Source organism: Euprymna scolopes, chromosome 11, assembly GCF_053919585.1.
Source record: "Euprymna scolopes isolate OS-2025 chromosome 11, ASM5391958v1, whole genome shotgun sequence".
Taxonomy (NCBI): domain Eukaryota; kingdom Metazoa; phylum Mollusca; class Cephalopoda; order Sepiida; family Sepiolidae; genus Euprymna; species Euprymna scolopes.
In genome coordinates this window covers 55,861,506-55,886,050 of record NC_136492.1, presented here as the reverse complement: position 1 = coordinate 55,886,050, position 24,545 = coordinate 55,861,506, and the positions used below count along the sequence as shown (strand labels likewise).

The 24,545-nt window shown below is 32.6% G+C and overlaps 1 protein-coding gene across 2 annotated transcripts in view; it reads left to right on the top strand.

The window, feature by feature from the left end:
• The window catches only part of LOC145287859 (phospholipid scramblase 2-like), a 70,830-nt gene that overhangs the window by 44,768 nt on the left and 1,517 nt on the right, over nucleotides 1-24,545 (top strand). For both annotated transcript variants that reach the window (XR_013869208.1, XM_080135743.1), the window contains exons 4-6: nucleotides 843-954; nucleotides 14,910-15,015; nucleotides 19,796-19,854. Coding sequence is in view for 1 of the 2 variants with exons in the window: in XM_080135743.1 (XP_079991869.1) it covers nucleotides 843-954; nucleotides 14,910-15,015; nucleotides 19,796-19,854 (277 nt within the window). In the remaining variant the exon portion in view is untranslated. The remainder of the gene's footprint in view (nucleotides 1-842; nucleotides 955-14,909; nucleotides 15,016-19,795; nucleotides 19,855-24,545) is intronic.

Genomic DNA, 24,545 nt, shown 5'->3' with positions numbered 1-24,545 from the left:
GAATTAGCTTCGAATAAGCCTACAGTAACAAATCAAAACTTAGAGCAGGTAGAAGCTGAGTTGAACCTAGAGACTGCAACAGAAATACAAGAATCACAATCTAAACTCAAAAGGAGTAAATCCCTTATAATTAAGTACACAAAAGAATTTGTCCATTGTAGCTTTCCAAATACTCGCAAAAGGTGATGATTTTTTCAGTGGTGGAAGAAGAAGGAAACTTTACCACTGCTGAGTAAACTGGCGTTAAATTATTTGGAGAGTGAGAAACTCTTTTGTACAGGTGGTAATGTGTATGAACCTATGGGGAACAGGCTGTGTCCTGAGAATATAGAAACTCTAATGTTTCTACATTACAGCTTAAAAGTATTCAACTTTAAATACTGAGGAGACTATGAGAGCATAGGAGGCAGGTAGCTAGAACAGAAGAGGAAGTAGAGCAGCAGCAGGTGGAGAACTTCAGCTTATAGTTATTCACTTAAAGAATTACAATTTGTACTTTATAGCTGGTTTGTAATTTCTTTTTTCTCATCTAATTGTTTAATTATATACATTTAAGAATTGGAAATTTTACTTTGTATTTTGTAATTTTAGCTAATAAAGGCATAATAGCGGCCAGACATTTAATTAAATGTTAAGTAAAATATGTTAATGCGTCAAAACTATCTGATGAGTCACTTGGCACTGATGAAATAGTTTAAATTTAATAGGAAAGAGAAAAGTATTTAATCGGCAAAGTGGCCAATTAATCGGTACACACCTAATTGACATATATATATATATATATATATATATATATATATATATATATATATATATATATATATATATAATATTTTTTTCAGGTTTTCTTTGTTTGGTGAGAAATTCCAAATCAAAGACCAAAATGAAGAAATCGTTGCTTTCATTAAAAGATTTTGCCTCCCCTGCAGATGTTCAAAAAATATTGAATTTCAGGTATGGTAAATTTGGTTTATTTATTCTTTATAATGGGGATGTTTAACGTATGGGTCCCCCTGGCCCTCTACACCAGACATGTCAAACTCAAAGTCCCCTGGGGGCCATATGAGTTGATTTGTATTCTCATGGGGGCCTGCAGAAATTGAATAAATTAAATAATTTGCTATTCTTTTCCGATTTAGAAACATACGGACAAATTCAAGTAATAGTGTACATGTAGTTCAACAAAAGAATATGACGAAAATTTTTATGATCTTCATTTTTTTTCAATACAATCGCAAAAAAAGAAAAAATGCATTATACATAAATTCAAAACTGACATTCATCAATAAGAATTTCAAGATTTCCGCTGTTTTGCCCTGAGGTTTTACGTCTCTTTTCATTGACAATTTCTTGTATGTGTGGTTGAAATTTGTGTGTCGTGCCCAGCTTGATGAGAGATGACAAATGTTGATCAGTCAATTTTGTTCTTTGAGATGGTTTTTGTTGGTTTTATGAAAGAAAATAACTGAAAAAAAGTGGAGCCGAATATTGCCATGCTCCTTGTGGTAAACTTTCAAAATTTCTAAACCTAAATCAGATATTTTACTTCCAATCCTGGGCCCCTAAAACCAACAGAGATTGGACCATTCCTGTAATGGCCTGGTCCCTTTTAATTTTGCGGTAAGAGCTTGGTTCTGTGCAGTTCTAGGAGGTTCACCCTCCCAGGCTTTGCCTTCTCTCCTTGAGAAGGGGTTAGTTTATTGCTAATTGCTTGAGGCGCCCTCACCGAGGAATGTCGACTGGGCTGCCCAGGCACTTTTTGTAGGTCAGAGTGCCCCTCCTCTGGGGCGCTGACTTCTCAATCCCACTTTCTGACCCTGGTGTCTAAGTTCATGCAGTGGGAGAGAACTAAATAATCTCGTCAGCATCGCACAAAGCCAAACTCTTTCTCAAGAACTTTGTAGCTAATTCTAGCTTATTCGATCCAAGCCACGAACCCCCAATATTTCCTTCTGTATCTGAAAACAAGCTATGCAACATACTAATATCTGTGCGTGATGTTGCCAAGCTAATTAAAAATTTTGATTCCAGTAAAGCAACTGGCCCTGACAGCATTCCAATTATAGTGATGAAAAAGCTTCAACCAGAACAAGTTCCCATACTTACAAAGCTGTTTAAGCATTGTTTTTAGGAGAATTTCTTCCCAACACCCTGAAAAAGCTCATCAGTATGCCCCATATTTAAGAATTCCTGTGATCAGTCATGCTCCTCTCAGTACAGACCAATAAGTTCCCTGTATGTCATAAGTAAGTTGCTGGAATCTGTGTTAAATAGAGTAGTCACCCACCTCAGCAAAAATTACCTCTTTAGTGACATGCAGTATGGTTTCCATTCTGCTATGTGCTAGCAGCTATATCTCATAGGATTAGCAAATCTCTCGATGGAGTTTTTTTTCTAGGGCAATTGATCATGACATATCAAAGGCCTTTGATAGGGTATGGCATAAAGGTCTACTCTACAAGGTCTCTGGCTATGGGATAGCTGGAAATGTCTTCTCAATTATTAAATCATTTCTCTCTGATAGGCTCATAAAAGTAGATGTTGATGGACAGAAATCAGAAGCTCACAGTGTTAATGCTGGAGTCCCTCAGGGGTCCATCCTGGGACCAACTCTCTTCCTGATCTACATTAATGATCTCCCAAATCACATCCTAAGATCATTCGTAGACATTTATGCTGATGACACTACCATCTATAGCAACACTTCAAAGGTCGTAAGTGACCAAATTCTCTCTGATTTTCTCTCCTCTGATCTGGATCATGTAGTGCAATGGGGAAACAGATGGTTGATTAATTTTAATGCATCTATCTTTACATCATCAACGCTCTGATCTCCATCTGGCATCAATTGTAATGAATGGGTCTTGTCTTGAGAGGGCTTCATGTTTTGACAAGCTTCCGAGTCTGACCTTTACTTCTGATCTGAAATGGAATACGTATATCAAATCCATAGCCAAGGTCACTGGAAAAATGGTGAGATCATTCCACCGCTCCATCAAATATCTCACTGCCAATGCAATTCTCAACCTATATAAAAGCCAAGTACATCCAAGGATGGAATACTGTTGCCACATCTGTTGCTACATCTGCTAGAAAAATCTTATCCTGCCTTGTTACTTTTTTAAATAAACTTTGTAGCCTAGTGGGGGATGCCCTTTTCTCTTCCCCGCAACCTCTTTCCCACAGAGGAGACGTTACAAGCCTGTCTCTGCTTTATCGTTATTTTCATGGCAAGTAGTCGTCTGAGCCCCAATCTATGCTCCCCTTCTCACCAAATTTTCACGAAAAACACTCATCTAGCTGAAACCACTATCAATAATTTCCCCCACTCTTTATCTGTGCCTAAACCTAAACGTAGAGTCCATGAACAAATCTTCTTTTTTAGAATTGCACGCCTATAGAACTCTCTTCCATTTCCCTGCTTTCCAGCTGACTGCAATATGGTTGTCTTCAAGTTCAATGTAAACAAGTTCTTGATGAGCCGTTCCTCTTAAGTAATCCAATTTACCAAATTTCTACTACTAACGATTACTACGATTATTGCCCAATTTACTACTTATCCTGAAATGGCCTCCATAAACGGTTAATCCTTTGTAAAAATAAAACTTCCAAATATTTTGATCTGAATGAGAAATGCGACTGAATTTCTAATAGTTCCACTTGTAGATTTTCTTCAGCTTCAGCAACATCAAAATGAAATGGTCCTAAAAAATAAAGCCAATTGGCTTTCATAAAACGCAAAATCATTAAATCTTTTCTCATTCCAGGTGAGTTATGTGTCTCCTAGCGGCTTCGGCTGCAGGGAGACAGGGTAGTACATGTCAAGGATTCGTCACTTGACACTCAGCCCAACAGGTGAGGGGCCGGGAACCGGCCCAGCACCTGTTGGACTGAGGTACACCGCCTGGGTAATACCTAGGAGGTCCACCCTCCCAGGCCTTGCCACCGGGCTTTCCGGTGGGGCAAGTTTATTGCTTGCTGCCTGAGGCGCCCCGACCGGGGAATGCCGACGGGGTTACTCAGGCAATTTTTAAAATTGCAGGAGTGCCCCTCCTTTAGGGGAGCCTGCGGGGTTCCCACTTTCCGGCCTTGTGCCACATTTTGCTGAGGTGGGCAGCAAATAAATATCTACTTGGCAAAACTCAATGCAGAATTCGTATCAGCATTGTTTTGCAGCACTGTGAGCATATAGCAAAATGGGCCACATTTTCATTAGAGACTTGAGACTTCGGTAATTTCAATTTCAACAAGAAACATTTGACATCATATAAAGCAGTGATCATCTTGTTTTATCTGGCAATTTTTAATTGACATCCATTCAGATGTATAGTAATGTCCGCAGCAAAAGCCAGATCCTGCAACAAACTCTTAACTTTCAATTCATGTTATTGTTACGAAATAATAAACTTAACATTCAACAACAACAACAACAGTATTTCCAGTTTAAATTTAAAATAAAACTAAAAAACAAAAAAAAAAATCAACCCAAAATTCTTTTAAAATTGACTGAAAAATAAATTTTGTACGAAAATAATTTAATTCAGAAATATTTTTTCATATTTAAAACGTCTTAAGTTTAGAAAAGTTAAAAATTGTTACGTTTTCTTTGAATTTTTTTAATATTTTATTCAAGATGAAAAACACTATTTTTTTTTAAAATAAAATATCAACAAAAATTAATTCAAATATTTTTAGAAAATATATTTTACAAGTCCTTTTTTTACTTTAAACAATGTTTTAAAATTTTAAAGGATTTCGATAATTGCTGTATTTAAATTTCATTTTTAAATTCCGACAATTTTTATCTTTAAAATAAAATGTTATTGGTACTTGTACAGTTTAATCAAGACATTCAAAAATGAAAATATCGAAAAAAGGTTATATTGTATGTATCCTTTATGGAACAAAGTTCTCCGAAAAAAAAAAAAAAAAAAAATCACTTAATTTCATCAAGTAGTTATTTATTTATTTATTTATTTATTTTACAGCGAAAAAAACAATTTGTTACGATATCAAGGAAAAGGTTCGATTTTGAGGAAGGAAAGCTAGAATTAAAGATAGGGAGGGAGTATCGGCGCTTTAACTGGAGTTATCTCCCTGTTACGTTTATAAAATTCAAACAAAATTAAAAAAAAAAACAAGATGTCTGCCTTCAACGCGCTCTCATAAAAACATGTTTTTCCGCTGTAAAAAAGAAACTACTCGATCAAATTAAAATTTTTTTCGGAGATCTTCAGCCCAAACAGATATGTACAATATAACCTTTTTTTTTCTCGATATTTTCATTTTTTAATGTCTTGATTAAACTGTACAAGTGCCATTTTATTAAATATTTCATTGTGTTTGTGTAGATTGGTGATATCTTAAACCGACGAATTTATTTAAAATATTATTTTTTTAAAAATATTTCTGCTTTATGCACTTATGTTATGCTATTCTTTAAATAGTATTTTCAAGTTAAAATCACGTTTTACAATATCTTTTTTCTTTATTTATTAAATTGTTAGGTGAAAGTACAGAATAGTTACCCCCACCCATATTAAGAATGAGTTTCTAAATAATAATGTTATTTCAACAAGGTAACATAAGTGCACATACTTTTTTTATTATCGCCATAAGCAAAACAACGCGTACGCATGGTTTGTTTGGCTTGCCGTCAGAAAGTATAACGTTATTGCATACAAACTATTTGTCGGCGACAATTTTACATGCGATATTCGTTTTCAGAATACCCGAAAATCTTTAAATGTCGTCAAAAAACGATTTTTGTTAATTTATACTAATTTCAATAGGACACTAAAGTACGTAATAATGTTTTCACCCGAAATGCGACGAAGTGTTAATCTGATGATAAATCGTTAGCAGGACTAGCTCAGACTGAAAGAATCATATTTTTTTGAATAGCGATTTTTAAAGCTCATTATTACCTGAGAAATGCATTCTGAGCGGTGCAAGTCTATAAATGGTCCACAAGTAATCTTTTTTACAATAAAAATCTGGAAAAAATCTTTATAATGTACGTACTTGTCATTGCATGAAAATGTCATATTTAAAAAATTACGTAAATCGATCAAGTAGATTTTTTTTATTTAAGAAAATCAAATATTATCGGACGTTTTATAAAAGAAAAAGCCAGTCGCCATCTTCTTTGAGAGATAACGCCATTAACGGCCTCTGGCGGAAATATGGGTCAACAAGAACAGTACATGCAGACCATCAAATATTTTACCAATGAAGTACTTTTTTTTTTTAAGAAAATCAAATTTTACGATTTTTAGGGATAATAAATAAATAAATTGACTTCTTTTAATAAAGAAAATGTGGAGGGGCGGAGGGCAGACCATCGACTATTTGGGTTTGTATTACTGTACACAAAAAAAAAAAAGCTAGGCAAAAAAAAAAAAAAAAAAATTAAAATAAATCGTGGTGCTTCGACACTTTATTGCCGAAATTGGAGATGCCATTTTATTTCACGCACCTGCTATCCAAATTTAGGGAAGAACATTATATTAAACTATGGCCGAAGCATGAAATAAATAACAAAAAAATTAAACTTTCAGAAAAAACTCTGAAAAAAAAGTAAATAAAAAAAGTGAAAGAGAAACATATATCTGTAATTGTTTAATTGGAAATGTTTTGATTTAATTAATGAGAACGGGAAAGTTTTTCATGGAACATTTTTTTTTTTAATTAAAAACAGAAAATGAAATGACATATTCATAATGGTTTAAACTGGGCGAGCGCCATTTGAAAAACCAAAACAAACTCCACACTGGACCCTTCCAACCACCCCTTGCCTGACTTTCCTTTGCGGACAGACGCCACACTAGACGATCTAAAAATCACCCCTGCTCAGGTGCATGCTATCATAAAAAACCCTGACACTTCAAAAGCATGTGGTCCAGATCTCATCCCAGCTGTGCTATTAAAAAAGTGGTCAGCTGAAGTAGCCCCAGTTCTCTCCAAACTCTACAACAAATGCCTTAACGAATCTTGATTTCCGGACTGTTGGAAAACTGCTACTGTGGTACCAGTATTCAAGAATTCTGGTGAAAGAACTGACCCATCAAATTATCGCCCCATTAGCCTCCTCACACTTTTTGCCAAAATATTTGAGACCTTAATTAACCATGCTCTAGTCCATCACCTTACAGATGCTAAACTTCTGACTGACAAACAATATGGATTTAGACAAGCCCGTTCCACAGCAGACATCCTCACTGTAATCTCTGAACATATATACCATTCACTGGACAAAACGGGGGGAGGGCAGACTGGTAGCTCTAGATATATCTAAGGCTTTTGACAGGGTGTGGCATGAGGGTCTCCTCAGGAAAATTAGATCATACGGTATCACTGGCATACTTAACATAATTAAATCCTTCTTAGATAAGAGAAAAATCCAGGTTGTCCTCGACGGTCGTACATCTAAACAATATGATATAAATGCGGGAGTGCCTCAGGGGTCTATCCTTGGACCTCTATTGTTCCTAATATTTATTAATGACCTCCCCGACAAAATTGCCTCTGAGATGGGTATATATGCTGATGACACCACATTCTATAACAGGCATGACAGGAAAACAAATGAGCATATATCTAAAGAAATGGCAAAAACACTAGCGGATGACCTCCAATCTGTAGTTGAATGGGGACATAAATGGATGGTCACATTCAATGCTGCCAAGACTAAACTGGTTTCCTTCAATAATTACAAGAAACCTTCTCTGCCACCAATAGCAATGGCCAATGACTTTATCTGAGAGTACATCTTTCAAACTGCTTAGCCTAACGTTCACAGGAAACATGAGTTGGAATAATTACATTGAAAACGTTGCCAGGGCTGCTGCGAAGAAGGTAGGCTCTCTCTACCGTGCTAGAAAACTACTAACACCCAAAAGTATCCTGTACCTCTATAAGGCCACTACTCGCCCATGTATGGAGCATTGCTGTCACATTTGGGCTGGTGCATCTACTACTAGTCTCTCTCTCCTAGACAAGGTTCAAAAGAGAGTTGCAAATCTAATAGGCCCTGAACTAGCATCTAGGCTTCAGCCTCTGTCCCACCGACGTAATGTTGCATCACTCTGCCTGTTCTACAAGTATTTTAATGGTGAATGCTCTGGCGAACTGCAGACACTTGTGCCCCCACGACGTAGACACCATCGACAAACATGACAGGTAGCTAAATCCCACCCCCACACAGTAGAGATCCCTAGATATAAAAGATCTTTCTACTCCAGTAGTTTCTTCCCCAGAACCGCTAAACTCTGGAATTCCATTCCAGGCCACTGCTTCCCCAACTGTACTGACATGCATAAGTTCAAGTGTAACGTGAACCGACATCTTGCTGCTCAAATCCCAACATAGTACCCCAGTAGTTGTTGCCCCTGATAGTAGCCTCCTACACCAAGGTGGCAATGTGCCTTGTTTGGGGTGAAAATGTAATTAAAAAAAAAAATTTTTCAAAAAAAAGCATTTATTGCATAAAAATTTATCAAAATATAATTGGAAAAACATTTATTGAAAAGTTTGTGTAAAAAAAAATATAATTTTAATAAAACAATTTAACGGGGAAGTGAGTTGTTTATTTATTTTTTAGAAAAAAAAAAATAGTCGATGGTCTGTCCTTCACATTCTCTTTATTAAAAGACACATTTTCTTTATTAAAAGAAGTCTATTTATTTATTCATTTATTTATTATCCCTAAAAATCGTAACATTTGTTTTTCTTAAAAAAAAAAGTACTTCGCTTATTAAAGTCTGTTTTCAGACGAACAACAAAAAAAACCCAGTGTTTTCCACATTCTCTGTATTAAAAGAAGTCAATTTATTTATTTATTATCCCTAAAAATCGTAAAATTTGATTTTATTAAAAAAAAAAAAAAAAGTACTTCACTGGTAAAATATTCGATGGTCTGCATGTATTGCCCTTGTTGGCCCATATTTCCGCCAGGGGTCGTTAGTGGCGTTATCTCTCAAAGAAGATGGCGTCTGGCTTTTTCTTCGATAAAACGTCCGATAATATTTGATTTTCTTAAATAAAAAAAAAAATACTTGATCTATTTACGTGATTTTTGGAATATGACATTTTTCTGCAGTGACAAGAAGTACGTACATTATAAAGATTTTTTTCCAGATTTTTATTGTAAAAAAGATTACTTGTGGACCATTTATAGACTTGCACCAAAAGATACTCATGCAGAGAGTGATCCGTGCTGAAATAATAACGTTATTATTTAAAAAGCCATTCTTAACATGTGGAGGGGAGGGTGTTTTGTTCCTATTCTGTACTTTAATCTTACAATTGAAAAAAAAACCAACATATCATAAAACGTTAATTAAACGTGGAAATACGATTTAAAAAATAGCGCGGATCACTCTCTGCATTAGCACCATAAAAAGTTTAAAAGAAAAATATACTTTGATATTTTGAACGAGAGAATTTTTTAAAAAATGAACGAATTTTATCACTAAATTCAAAAGTCAAGTTCAAAGTTTAAAAAGTAAATAGATTTTTAAAAAATATTTACCTGACAAAAAATAAGGAACAACAAGTAGATCAACTTCCCCTCAAAAAAAAAAAAAAAGTCTTCATCTTTAATATCTATTTTAAATCAAATAGTTTTCTTTTAGAGAAAGAAATTTTTAGGTACTAGTGCACTTATTGATCCGTGTTGAAATAATAACGTTATTATTTAAAAAGCCATTCTTAACATGTAAGTGCACTTGCACTAGCATCGATTTTTAAATATAGTTTAATTAGTGTTCAAAGTAAATTGAAAGTTTACTTAAATAAAAATAGAAGAGTTCGCATTGTAGCAGGGGAGATAACTGTGATATGTCTTATTGCAATTCCTAAAAGCTCTTAGGCTAATTTCATGTTTATTCGAACAGTTATTTTTATATAAATAAAATCTAAAACAAAAAAAAAATCACAAAATGTGTGTGTGTGTGTGTGTGTGTGTGTGTGTGTGTATATATATGTATATATATATATATATATATATATATATATATATATATATATATATATATATATATATAAAGAGAAAGAAAATTAAAGCCATAGAACTTTACAATAAAAATTTATTGTTCGACTGAATACTCCAAAAAACAATTTACAAAGTCCTTATTCCGCGGAGTTTCAAAGAATGCTATTCTTATTATTCTTCTCATCAGAGGACATAAAGAAATCAGCAAATTATATTTGTAGCAATGCTAGAATTTGCTAGTTAAGGCATTAAGTGAAACCGCCATTTATGGTAGTTATAAATTGCCAAATAAAAAAGGTTAAAAAATGTTGGATATGTAAAAAACTATATATAAAAACAAACCGCTCATAATATTTCAGCTTGCATGAAACTCCTTTTAAGTTGATCCAAAATGCAAAGTAGTTCTTTAGAGAGAATGTATTCCAAAATAAATCCAGTGTGACGATGCATATAATCTGATTGGAAAACAGCTGAAATAATGAAAATTATTTTTTTCCGGGCAGTGTAGTAGTAGCCCAAAGAGAAGTCTGTCCCTAATCAAATAGGATCTAATAGTAAAAAGAGAGAAATCCAGTACGAGAACCTTCATCATCGGCTTAATTAGAAAAAGTGATTTCAAGCGTGGGGGAGGGGGGGGGTCAGTCCGTGAAAGCTCGTATTACTCTGACCGGAAATTGTCTAGACAGAACGAAACAGATGTTTCTGTAAAGTATTAAATTCGATGTCATTATTAAAAGAATTTTAGGAGTGATGATTATAATGTTTTAAGTATTGCAGAATCATAGCTTATTAAGGCTGTCAAAAAGTCATCATGATGATAAAGATGACATAATAATAATAATAATTAATAATATAATAATAAAATAATAAATGCCAAATAATTCTAATAATAGTATAGTCAATGATCATGGGTAATAATAATAATAATAATAATAATAATAATAATATATATATATATATATATATATATGGTAAAAATGGTAATTAGTAAAACCTGAAGAGTGTTCAATACTATTGCAGAGCAAATATGCGTTTTATTTTTTATTACCGTTTTATCTGTTCAGTTACATACCGAAACATATGTAACTGAACAGATAAAACGGTAATAAAAAATAAAACGTATATATAAGTTTGGTGGTTACATTTTAAATTTTGAAAAACAACATATAGACACATATATTCTATTTAAGAATTTATTGTTTGACAAAAGGAATATATAGAAGGGGTTATGTTAATTTCCTTAATCTATGGGTTTTCAATATTGGCTCATATCATCAGAGGAAATGAAATGTGGTAAGCAAAATGTTCAGCTGACCACCAAACTTATATATCGCTCTATTCTTAAATATTGAGCTTTTCCTTTTTGGCTAGGATCACCTTGAAAGTATTACTTCAATTAATATCTATCAGGATTTTTCATCTGAATTCTATCAGCGTCTTATCTCGCTTATATATATATATATATATATATATATATATATATATATATATATATATATATATATATATGTTGCTTGTCTAGCCGCACTGATGAGCTGCGAAACAGTACTGTGTGTGGATGACTATAATGCTCCCTATCTTAAGTTGAGCATTTTGGAAGTGATATACAAATTACCATTAGTGTATGAAGCGATGATCTTTGTGTAAGCAAATTGAGCTTAGGTACTTTGGAAAATGTCAAAAGGTAAACAAACAAAGAGAAAAAACTTAGAAAAAAATATTTGTATCTTCAGCTCTCACATCCACGATCGAGCACTTTATTTGATTTTTTTCATTACCTCCTTACACACTATATATATATATATATATATATATATATATATATAAGAACAAGTACTTGATAAAATATGTTAAAAAACACTTTGAAAAAGAGTTAAAAACATATTTAATTTTTCTTACGTTCTTTTAAGTTTTCATGAATTCAATCTTGCCTCGACAGCCGAGCTGTATATTTGATCCATTCCTTTTTTACGCACATTTTATCTTTCTTTTAATAATATATTGGAATTCTTTCCCATTTCCTTGTCCCTATTTGTGAATTATTCCACGGATTTCTGCCTTTTGGATTACTTTGGATCATCTTCCAATTACGCGGTTCCCTTGGATTTTACTTGTGCGAATGGAAATTTAACTAACTTTCTTGGATTCTGCATTTTTGGATTTTACCGTTATTGGAAATTTTACCTTTCACCAGACTATCCATTCACGTGAAATCACTTTTTTATTCATCCTATTTCCTCTGCTTCACTTTTTGTTATCAAGTAAGATCTATGACTTACTTGTAGTTTCATTTAATACAAAGCAAAATCTGATCCCGCATTTTGCTAAATCTTACCCTCTGATGAGAAGAAAAGTATTTCTTCGAAACTCCGCGGATTAAGGACTATCCATTTATTTAGTGTTTCCTTTTTTAAAATTAAATATGTTTTTAACTCTTTTTCAAAGTATTTTTTAACATGTTTTATTAACTACTTGTTCTTATTATAAGCTCTATCTCCTATTTGGTTTTATCGAGCTTTTATATCTGGTTGAGATTACTTTATAAATATTAATTCTTTAATATTTATAATTTACTTTAGTTTTACCATCTTGGATCATTTTGGTAAACTTAACTGTAATTTTTATTTTATTATATATATATATATATATATATATATATATATATATATATATATATATGTTATGTTCATTTTCTTATTTATTACATGGTTTTATGCTAATAAATTCTGCATTAATAACATTCCAAAGTATGAGTAATTACCTTTGCGTAAACGTTACATGTCAAAACCAAATATATGACATTGTTGTTTTCAAGTCCAATGTAAACAAATTCTTATTGAGCCTTCCTCTAAATTGTCACCACTTTTTGATAAATTACTACGATCGGTACTAAACCTGTCTGTGTTTCACTGTTTACTTGTCAAACTTAGCTGAGCTAGCTAGCCTCCATACTTTTCAAGCTCTACAATAAATGTCTTGCTGAATCTTTCCCCAATAGCTGGGAAAATGGCCTCTGTGGTACCAGTGTACAAGAATTCTGGTGAAAAGACCCTCTCAATTATCGCCCTATCAGTCTTCTCCCCCTCTTTACTAAAATCTTTGAGACCTTAATTAATCAAGCACTAGTCCACCACCTCGCAAAAGCAAATCTTCTCTCAGACAAACAGAATGGATTTAGGCAATGTCATTCTACTGCAGATATTTTAACAATCATCTCTGAACGCATATATCAGCCACTGGACAAGGCAAGTGAAACCAGGACTGTAGCTCTTGATATATTCAAAGCCTTTGACAAAGTCTGGCATGAAGGGTTGTTATTGAAAATTAAATCGTATGGTATAACTGGATGTATACTAAATATAATTAGATCCTTCTTAGACAATGCGACCACCCAGGTTGTCATTGATGGACGCATATCCAAGCACCATAACATTAATTCGGGAGTGCTTCAGGGGTCAATCCTTGGACCACTATTATTTCTGATATCCATAAACGACCTCCTGGATAATATTTTGCCCGAGATGAGTATATATGCTGATGATGCAACTCTCTATAACATGCATGAGGAAAGAAAGGATGTACATAAATCGAAGACAATGGCAGAATCGTTAGAAAATGACCTCCAGACTATAGTAGAATGGGGCCACTAATGGATAGTAACATTTAATGCTAGTAAGATTAAGCTGCTTTCCTTTAACAATTACAAGACACCTCTCCAACTACCGATATCCATGACAAATAACACTCTACCTGAGAAATTTTCCTTCAAACTCCTCGGCCTAACATTTTCAAATAAAATACACAGAGGACATTGCAAAGGCTGCTGCAAAGAAGGTGGGCTACCTCTATCAAGCTAGAAGAATAGTCACACCTGAGAGCATCCTGTATCTCTACAAGGCCACCATTCTCCCATGCATGGAGTATTGTTGCCACATCTGGGCTGGGGCATCTACCGCTAGCCTCTCTCTCTTGGATAGGGTCCAAAAAGAGTTGTCAATCTATTCGGTCCCACTTCATCAACTAAGCTCCAACCCCTGTCCCATCGCCACAATGTTGCATCTCTGTGCCTGTTTTACAAATATTTTCATGGCATACATATCCCCAACGAACCTGCTTAGCAACAAAATCTCACCCCTTTGAAGTCTGTAAATGTCAGAAAGCTTTCTACTCTAATAGTTTCTTTCCTCGAACAGCTAGATTTTGGAATTCCCTTTCTGCTACTTGCTTCCCTGACTGCACCGATATGCAGAAGTTTAAATGTAATGTAAACCAACATCTTGTTAATCTCTCCTAGGAATGGTCCCAAATAGTAGCCTCTTACATCACAGTGGCGATATGCCTTGTTAGGGGTGAACGTGAGTAAAAACCAAAAAACAAAAAAAACTTGATACCCTTTATTTTTAATGGCGCATGGGCCTTGATAAATGGGGCTTGTTTGTATAAAAAAAAGTCGTTCTATAAGATACATATAAAGAGGATTTGCAATTACATCGGCTGAAATGTGAAAATAATATCCAAGGTGAGAAATGTGGTGCGAATAATTCAAATAATAGATACTGGGAATCTTGAACTTGGGAACGCGTATAGAATGTTTAATTAAATTCTTAAACTTAATTCTAAAAGTACAGCAAACAGTGTGGATTGGAATAGTAAAGAGTTGTTGAGCATTGTAAAATGAATTGTTGTGTGTGTGTGTGTGTTTTAAATCCTGGATGAAACTGTGTTTAACCTGTTTTAATGTTTTTTTAAATGTATAATCTCAAATGAACCAATAAAGAATTTTGAAGAAATTCAATGTTTTAGTTTTTCTACTTAATGATGACCGTATATAAAAACGGTCAATTTTTTTATCCAATCCAATCTAATATTGCAAACGAGAATCATAAAACATGAATGAAGAAAACTTATCTTGCAGACTGTCTGTGGAAATGGCATAAATAACCTTGGTGTAATACAAAAGAAATGGATGGGGAAACACGCCAGTGGTATTTCATTTGATCATGAATCTTTCTGGATTTCCTGTGAGTTTTTAATTTTTGTTATTATGTTTTTTACTAGTTACTTTTTTATTATTTGATAATTTGTATTATTTGGATCATTTTCGACGTTATTCTCACAATGTTTAATACCGTGTGCATCAACTCCTAGCGCAGCCTTGATAATACAACACGAGGACGCAGACATTTTACTTACAAAAAAAAAAAAAAAAAGGAACCCTTACATTCTCTGATGATGAATATAATACTTTCCTAAATTAATAAGAAACATTTCAATTTTAAAAGAAAAAATTGAATGATTTTTTTTTTAATAAAGAACTTGCATCTTTACGTGATTTCAAAACAGTTTGTTTATTCAAATTTTTTTAATTTTAATGATGATGTTTCTAGAGTTTATATCAATTCGTATTAAATCATTCATTTTTACATAGTTTTAGGCAAGATTTTCGAGTATCAGTTCACAACCATTTTCTTATGCTAGCGTATATACCATATGCACAACTAGTAATACTCTGCCACGTGATAATCAGTCACACAAAACAAGGTTAGCAAATGGAACTCACACGGCTGAAAAAATGTTAGTGACGTAACAAACAGGAAGTAGTGAAATAATGTGTTGCTGTTATCGCACGTTGCTAACTATTGTATGGAGAGATACTATGCTGCAATTACTACTGCGAACAACACCAGATATCACAGACAGTGCTACATAGCACATGCCAATCATATCTGTTTACATAGTAAAAATTTGTCTATTGTGAGTCATGATTTACCTAATGTGTAATAACAGCAACACATTATTCCACTACTTCCTGTTCGTTACGTCACTTAAGAGCCTGTGTTACAAAAGAATGACTACTCAGTGTGTTGTGTTCGACTCCTGTTGGGCTCATAGCATGACTTTTATTAGGGATGTTGGTAATTTTTTTTCTTTTTTCTTTTTTACTCATTTTCATCTCTTACAAAGCATATCGCCACTTGGACACAAGGGGCTACTATTTAGGACCATGTCTGGGAAAGATTAACAAGATATTTGTTTATGTTACATTCAAAGTTCTGCATATCAGTACAGCTAGGAAAGTAGGCAGCAGGAAGGGAATTCCAAAGTCTAGCTATTCAGGGGAAAAAACTATTAGAATAGAAAGCTTTCTGCCATTTAGGGACATCAACAGTGAAGGGGTGAGATCTTATTGCTAAGCAGGTTTGTCGGGGATATGTACGTCGAGGGGATACAAGTGAAACAAGTGCATCAGAACACATTCCATTAAAATATTTGTAAAACAGGCACAGTGATGCAACATTGCGGCGATGTGATGGGGGGCTGGAGCTTAGTTAATTAAGTGGGATCAATTAGATTGACAACTCTTTTTTGGACCCTATCCAAGAGGGAGAGACTAGTTGTAGATGCACCAGCCCAGATGTGGCTACAATACTCCATGCATGGGCGAATGGTGGCCTTGTATAGGTACAGGATACTCAGGTATGAGTAGTCTTCTAGCTCGATAGAGGTAACCCACCTTCTTTGCAGCAACCTTTGCAATGTCCTCTATGTATCTGTCCCAGTTCATATTGCCCGCAAATGTTAGTCTGAGGAGTTTGAAGGTAGAATTCTTAGGTAAGGTGTTGTTTGTCGTGAATATAGGCGGTTGGAGAGGCGTCTTGTAAATATTAAAGGAGAGCTGCTTAGTTTTACTAGCATTAAATGTTGCCATCCATTTGCAGCCCCATTCCACTGGAGGTCATTTTCTAACGATTCTCCCATTGCCTTAGATTTATGTACCTCTGTTCTTCCCTCATGCATATTATAGAGCGTTGTATCATCAGCAAATATACCCATCTCGGACACAATATTATCAGAGAGGTCGTTTATGAATATCATGAATAATAATGGTCCAAGGATCGACTCCTGAGGCACTCCTGCATTAATGTTATGCTGCTTGGATGTATGTCCGTCAGCGACAATCTGTATGCTTCTATTGTCTAAGAAGGATTTAATTATATTTAATATACATCCAGTTATACCATACGATTTAATTTTCATTAGAAGCCCTTTATGCCAATATTCTTGTGACCCCTCTAGTGTGTAACTGATATCAGCAAAATAAAATCATGCAGGTCGGAATGCGTGTTGTTTTATTTAACCAATTCCTTGAAAATGATATCTCTTTTTTTTTTTGGTTCTTATGTCGCTTCATTAAATCAAATATTAATTGTTTTCTTTTTCTAAAAAAATATTAGAAATAAATTTGCATTTATTTCTCACAAAGAAAAAAAAAAAACGTGCATCATGAAAGAGAAAACCCTGTAGAATGAAAAAAAAAAAATGCCGTGTACCATAGGTCTAATAGTAGCCATGGTGGATTTATTGTTTTCCAGTCTTAGTCAACCCCCCCCCCCACCGAGCCAAAAAGCCTGAGTGGGTTGTGTTGCATCCTAAGTGAGTAGTTAGGGATTGGTTCAAGCCATATGTCTGAGAGCCATAAAGAAAAAGAGGGAGTTGTTGTGGGTTCAACCTTTCATAAACTCAGTTACATGGTCAACTTGCCTGAGTAATTAGTCTTTGATTGGACAAGCTAGAAAGGAAGTTGACTGCTACAACCAATCAACAATGATGTTATATGTTGCTCAGTGCTCCTGATTATTTAAATATTACTGATTTATTAATGGTCGGAAGGTTTTTTTAGAAAAATAATTTCAAATATTTTGTCTTGGAAGAAAAGAAAAAAATTCAGTATGAGGTCAAGTAATAAAGAAAAATAGCGTTTTTTGGGTTTAGTCAGCTAAAGTCTTCTTGTATTTTCTGCGTGATTGTATTTGGGGCCATGTCTGGGAAAAATTAACAAGATATTTGTTTATGTTACTGGTGGCAACTCAAATAGTCCCTTTGCTATTTTTCTCACGTTTCTTGTGCATGTATTCTTTTTTTATTTTTTTATTAAGTTTTATCGAAAATACATTTATTATGTTGTTTGATTTATAAAAACCTCATAGAAAATGTCAAAAGTGCAAATAAAAACTACTTTTTGTTATTTTTATTTTCATAATTACATAAACATATTTATTATAAAATTTCAAAGAAAAAAATTACACTTTTATAATTTTATAAACATATACTTATTTTTATAACTTCATAAACATATATTTCTTATAAAATTACAAAGAAAAACATTCATTGTTATAATTTTTCTATTAAAAGTGCAAATAAAGACTAATTTTGTTATTTCTATCTGTATAGTTTTGTTATTTTTATTTGTATACTTTTCAAAAATGTGCTTTTTATATTTTATTTCAATAAATAGCTTCAAAATACTTATATTGAATAACAAAAAAACAAAAAACAAAGGAAGTATTTGTAGTTGTTACTGGTTCCGGTAACAGTCACACATAAAATATGGGAAAACTTTAGCTGACTTAACTTCTGACCTGATTTTCTAAAGAAAAAATAAAAACACTTTGATGCTACATTTCTTAACGTTTCTGCGAAAATGCAGATGGTTTTAAAGAATTCACTTTTAAATCTTAAAACTAAGAATAAAAATAATTATTTAGATGTTTCAACAATTTTGTTTAACATTCTTCATTGAAATACTTTTTGTTTAATTTAGTTTTATGAAATGAAGAAAATCTATTCAAAAATGAATTTCACTTCTTTACATGTTAATATATTTCAGTTATCGACAGTTGTTCCTAATAATCTCCAGATGGAATCGAAGGAAAATTTTCACAATATGTTTAGATTCTGTGGAATTTGCAAAGATATAGAGTTTAACTGAGGTCAGATATAATACCATGCAAAACACAGTCCTTTCAGTGGCTAGCAATAATCAGGTGCTGAAAATACACTTGATTCAAAACATTAAACATGACAGAATTTTCTGCTACATTCTTATAATACTTTATACTAGCAGAGACGCTCAGCGTAGTCTGGCATAGCCCAGTGTAGCTCGGTCATAAAATACGTTTAAATATGATATTTTAATTCATGCACATTTTGTATATATTATTATAGTCAATGTTTTATCGATTCTTATAGATCATGAATTTGTGATTTCAAATAAAAATATATCCATATGACTTGGGTGCAATAGCTTGAATCGAAAACCAAAACCAAAAATTATGAGGAATATATATATATATATATATATATATATATATATATATATATATATATATATATATATATATATATATAACTTGAGTTCCTTCATCTATAATCGAAACCGAAACCAAAACTAATGAAGAATTCTTGGTAAAATTATTTATAAAACAATTAGATGACTTGAGTGCCATTAGCTATAATCGAAACAAAAACTTATGAAGAATGTTTGGTAAAATTACAAAAAATGGTAAGTCATACCAGTTAGACGAGAGTCACTCGGAAGAAAAAAAATGTAAGCGTGACACACAAAATAACACACACTATCGTATCAATATATAGGTTATTACATTATATACTGCTGGGCGAGAGTTCTCTCCCTTAAAGATATACTTGGTTTTAACATGTTAGAGGAAGCTTCTGGCACAAGATTTTGTAATCTTGTTCTATCCATGGATGATTTCTTCTTTATTAACCTGTGTGAAAGGTGATAACGTACGTACCAACCTGAAATGTCTTAACATATTATTATACAGATCTTAGATGCACAGGCACATATAAAAATGAAGTTATTTAAACAAGAGTCTTTGAACATTGTTAAAGCACACGCAACGATCAATAAAATGAAACAAAAGAAAAGTATGGGAAGGAAAATATTCTCAAAGACATTCTATTTGTTTATGTATTTATTTGTTTGCTTTTTTGTAGTTCCCTCAACTCTGAATACCAAAACCAAGGCCTTATTGATAGGAGCCGCATTCTTATTGGTGAGATTTCTAAAAGAAGCATTATATTGTTTATTTTTTTTTATTATTTTAAACAACGCTTCCTTTATTTGCTTTTATGTAAGAACAAGTTTCTCTTCATCTGTGAAACACATTACCACGTGACTGTTTCCCTGCAGGCTACACCATAGTCGTCTTCAAATCCAATGTCAACAAATACTCGGTCACAAATATCCCCATAAGTAATCAAACTTTGTTCATCACATTCATCATTTTCAATCCTCTCATAATATTCTTCATCATCAAAACGACAATTCATGCATCTCGTTAAACCCCTCATCCTCGAGTGGATTTTGGCCTTGATGCGCAGTGCCTAACATAGATCGACTGATTTTAACATTATAAAAGCTTCATTGCATGGAAAGTGTAGGTAGCTGTCATAAAAAAGGGTTTACTTCTTTTTACTACTCTTTCCCCCATAAAATAATTCTCTTCTTGCCCACCCCAACTATTCTAAAGAAAGACCTGTCTGATTAGTCAAGGCGATTCTCCTTAACCAATCAGCAGACACCTTATTTGTCAGGTTGAATGCAAAAAGCCCTTATTCTTCCTCTTTTCTGAATGGGAAGTCGTCAAGTAAGGAAATCTTTTCCTCTTTAATTTGAAGATGACTTTTTGTCTTTTTTTTTTTTTTTTTTTACAAGGGAATCACCACTTATCAAGGCCCAGAGGTCACTCGAGGATAAGGTCAAAGAGTGTACAGTGATCAAAAGGACAATACCATAGTAATTGTTAGAAGTGTAAATTTGGTAAATTGGATTACTTAAGGGGAATGGCTCATTAAGAACTTGTTTACATTGGACTTGAAGACGGCCATATTGTAGTCAGCTAGAAAGCAGGTAAACGGAAGAGAGTTCCACAGGCGTGCAGTTCTAAGAAAGAAGCTTTGTCCATGGAATCTACATTTAGGTTTAAGCACAGATAAAGAGTGGAGTAAATTATTGAAAGTGTTTTCAGCTAAACGAGTGATTCTCGTGAATGTTTTGCGATGGGGGGACCATAGATTGCCATGAAAATAACGATAAAACAGAGACAGGCTCGCAACGTCTCTTTTGTGAGAAAGAAGTTGCAGGGAAGAGAAAAGGACCCCCCCCCCCACTAGGCTACAAAATCTATTCTGAACCCTGTCATGTCAAGATAAGATTTCCTAGCAGCTCCTGCCCAGATGTGACAGCAATACTCCATCCTTGGACGTACCTGGCTCTTATATAGGGAGAGTATTGGTGACTACCTAAATCTGAACATTCTGAGGGCTGTCTATTTCTTGGATATAAAAGAACTTTATAGTTGGGCTTCTAAAGCCGCAAACATAATCAGTTTTGCAAGGACTTTTCTTTATTATTGTTGAATTTAATAATGCAGTCCATATATTATCTCTATGATATATGGAGGAAATTGTTGATGGTTGTTTTAGCTAGATCAGTGTTTTTGTGAAAGTTTGGCAAGGAAAGACCATAGATTGGAGCTCAGACGATCACTTGCCATGGAAATAACAATAGGGCAGAGGCAGGCTAGTAACATCTCTTTATTTTTCCGGTAATATTGGAGTGATGAATGAAAAAAAACTTTCATGAATAATGTTTAAACATTGTTATTTTGCATCCCCATTTCAACAGTAGCCAAATAATGGTAAGAAAGGCTGACTGTCGCCTAGACGGTCGAGTTTCAATCCTGGCTTGAGGTAGTTGTTTGTCTAGCTGCACTGATGAAGTGTGATACAACGAAACAGTGCTGTATGTGGATACCTTTATATATATATATAACTACTTCATTTACTCACATAAATTAATATACGAAAGTATAAATTTATGCGTAAACTTTAAGTATTTACTTCAACAGTGCTCAATACGTAGGTAGAGCTAGTTAGTAAGATATAAAATATATATGGCGATTAAGCTACACTGAATATTCCACGTGTCATCCACTCTAGGATTTTTCAGGCTTATGCCTGATATTATATATATAAAGAAAATTAAAACTGTAAGTTCAAATTTACAATAGTCTTGGAAGTTTTTTTAAGCTCAAAAACTTATTCAATTTTTATATTTTTATCATTCGTTGGAAAACTATTTAGTTAGTGAGTCATTTAATCACCTGCAATCACTGCATCAACTTTCTCTCTCAAATTCGCAATAGGCCTAATGTAAATTTAAGGGATCATCAGTCGTTTACCATGAAACACTGTTTCGGGGATTTAAAAAGAAACAGTATATTAAATCATGGCTTGATAAAACACCGCCTCCTTTAATCAGAAGTACAAAAAATGTTCCAGATATTGGATCTAGTTATCTGTTCATGACTGATTTGGCTAACCTATTTGTGTCATAAAAATGTTTTCCTTGCTTGTGAGATTCGTCCTTAAAAACAAATTATGTGCCTTTATTTCTTTTTATCTAATTACTTAAGCATTTATAATGGGTATTTATTGTATGTTTTGGGCGATACTGTAAAATATTTTATGGTAGATTGCTTTCAAACAATGTTTTGAATGAGTTGCTTCTAGATATTGTTTTACTGGACGAGTTTTATTTCTGTGTACGTTTTTTTTTTTTGTTTTGTTTTAAAGTTGAAAATAAATTTAGTATTGTTGTTGTTGTTGTTGTTGTCTTTCTGGCATAGTAGTAAATATAATTGAATACGCAGTGTATTAAATATAATTGAATACATAATGTACCTATTTATAATGCCTCCCCACGGGACAGAGTTAGATACCAGGGTCGGTTTTTAACGTGAAGAAATAGTAAAAAAATAAAAAATTGTCCCAGTCGTGAAGGACTGCTCCTCCACCGAAAGAGAACAAGCAATGGAAGTGCAGCATCTGAATAACAGATACTACACTTTGATACTGGCCAAATAATACATATAGTTGGATCTATAATGTAGTAGCTATAAATGAAAACAACATTTAGTAAATATAATTGAATATATAAAGTAGCAAATATAATTGAATATATAAAGTAGTAAATATAATGGAATATATAAAGTAGCAAATATAATGGAATATACAAAGTATTAAATATAGTTAAATATATAAACTAGCAAATATATAAAGTAGTAAATATAATTAAATATATAAAGCAGTGAATATAATTGAATATATAAAGTAGCAAATATAATTAAATATATAAAGTAGCAAATATAATTAAATATATAAAGTAGCAAATAAAATTGAATAGATAAAGTAGCGAATATAATTGAATATATAAATTAGCAAATATAATTAAATAATTAGTAAATATAATGGAATATATAAAGTAGCAAATATAATTGAATATATAAAGTCTTAAATATGATTTTATCTATAAAGTAGTAAATATGATTAAATATATAAAGTAGTAAATATAATTGAATATATAAAGTAGCAAATATAATTAAATATATAAAGTCATAAATATAATTAAATATATAAAATAGCAAATATAATTGAATATATAAAGTAGCAAATGTAATTAAATATATAATATCATAAATATAATTAAATATGGATGGAATACTGTTGCCACATCTGGGCAGGAGCTGCTAGAAAGGACTTGTCCTGCCTTGATAGAGTTCAAAATAGACTTCGTAGCCTCGTAGGAGATGTCCTTTTCTCCTCCTTACAACCTCTATCTCACAGAAGAGATGTTGCGAGTTTGTCTCTGATGTATCGTTATTTTCATGGAAAGTGTTCAACTGAGCTTCAATCTATGGTCCCCCCTCGCCAAACTTTCACAAGAAACACTCGTCTAGCTGTAAACACTATCAATAATTTCCCCCACTCTTTATCTGTGCCTAAACCTAAACATAGATTCCATGAACAAAGCTTCTTTCTTAGAACTGCACGCCTGTGGAATTGTCTTCCGTTTTCCTGCTTTCCGGCTGACTACAATATGGTTGTGTTCAAGTCTAAGGTAAATAAGTTCTTGATGAGCCGTTCCATATAAGTTATCAAATTTACCAAATTTTCATTCTAATGATTACTATATTGACCAACTTCTACTGTACACTCTTTAACCCTTATCCTTGAGTGGCCTCTGGGCCTTGATAATGTGGTGATGCCTTTGTAAAAAAAAAAAAAAAATATATATAAAGTAGTAAATATAATTGAATATATAAAGTTGTGAATATAATTGAATATATAAAGTCATAAATATAATTTTTATATAAAGTAGTAAATATAATTAAATATATAAAGTAGTGAATATAATTTAATATATAAAGTCATAAATATAATTGAATATATAAAGTCATAAATATAATTGAATATATAAAGTCATAAATATAATTGAATATATAAAGGTATAAATATAATTAAATATATAAAGTCATAAATATAATTGAATATATAAAGTCATAAATATAATTGAATATATAAAGTCATAAATATAATTGAATATATAAAGTCATAAATATAATTGAATATATAAAGTCATAAATATAATTAAATATAAAAAGTAGTGAATATAATTGAATATATAAAATCATAAATATAATTGAATATATAAAATCATAAATATAATTTAATATATAAAGTCATAAATATAATTTAATATATAAAGTCATAAATATAATTGAATATATAAAGTCATAAATATAATTTAATATATAAAGTCATAAATATAATTAAATACATAAAGTCATAAATATAATTAAATATATAAAGTCATAAATATAATTTAATATATAAAGTCATA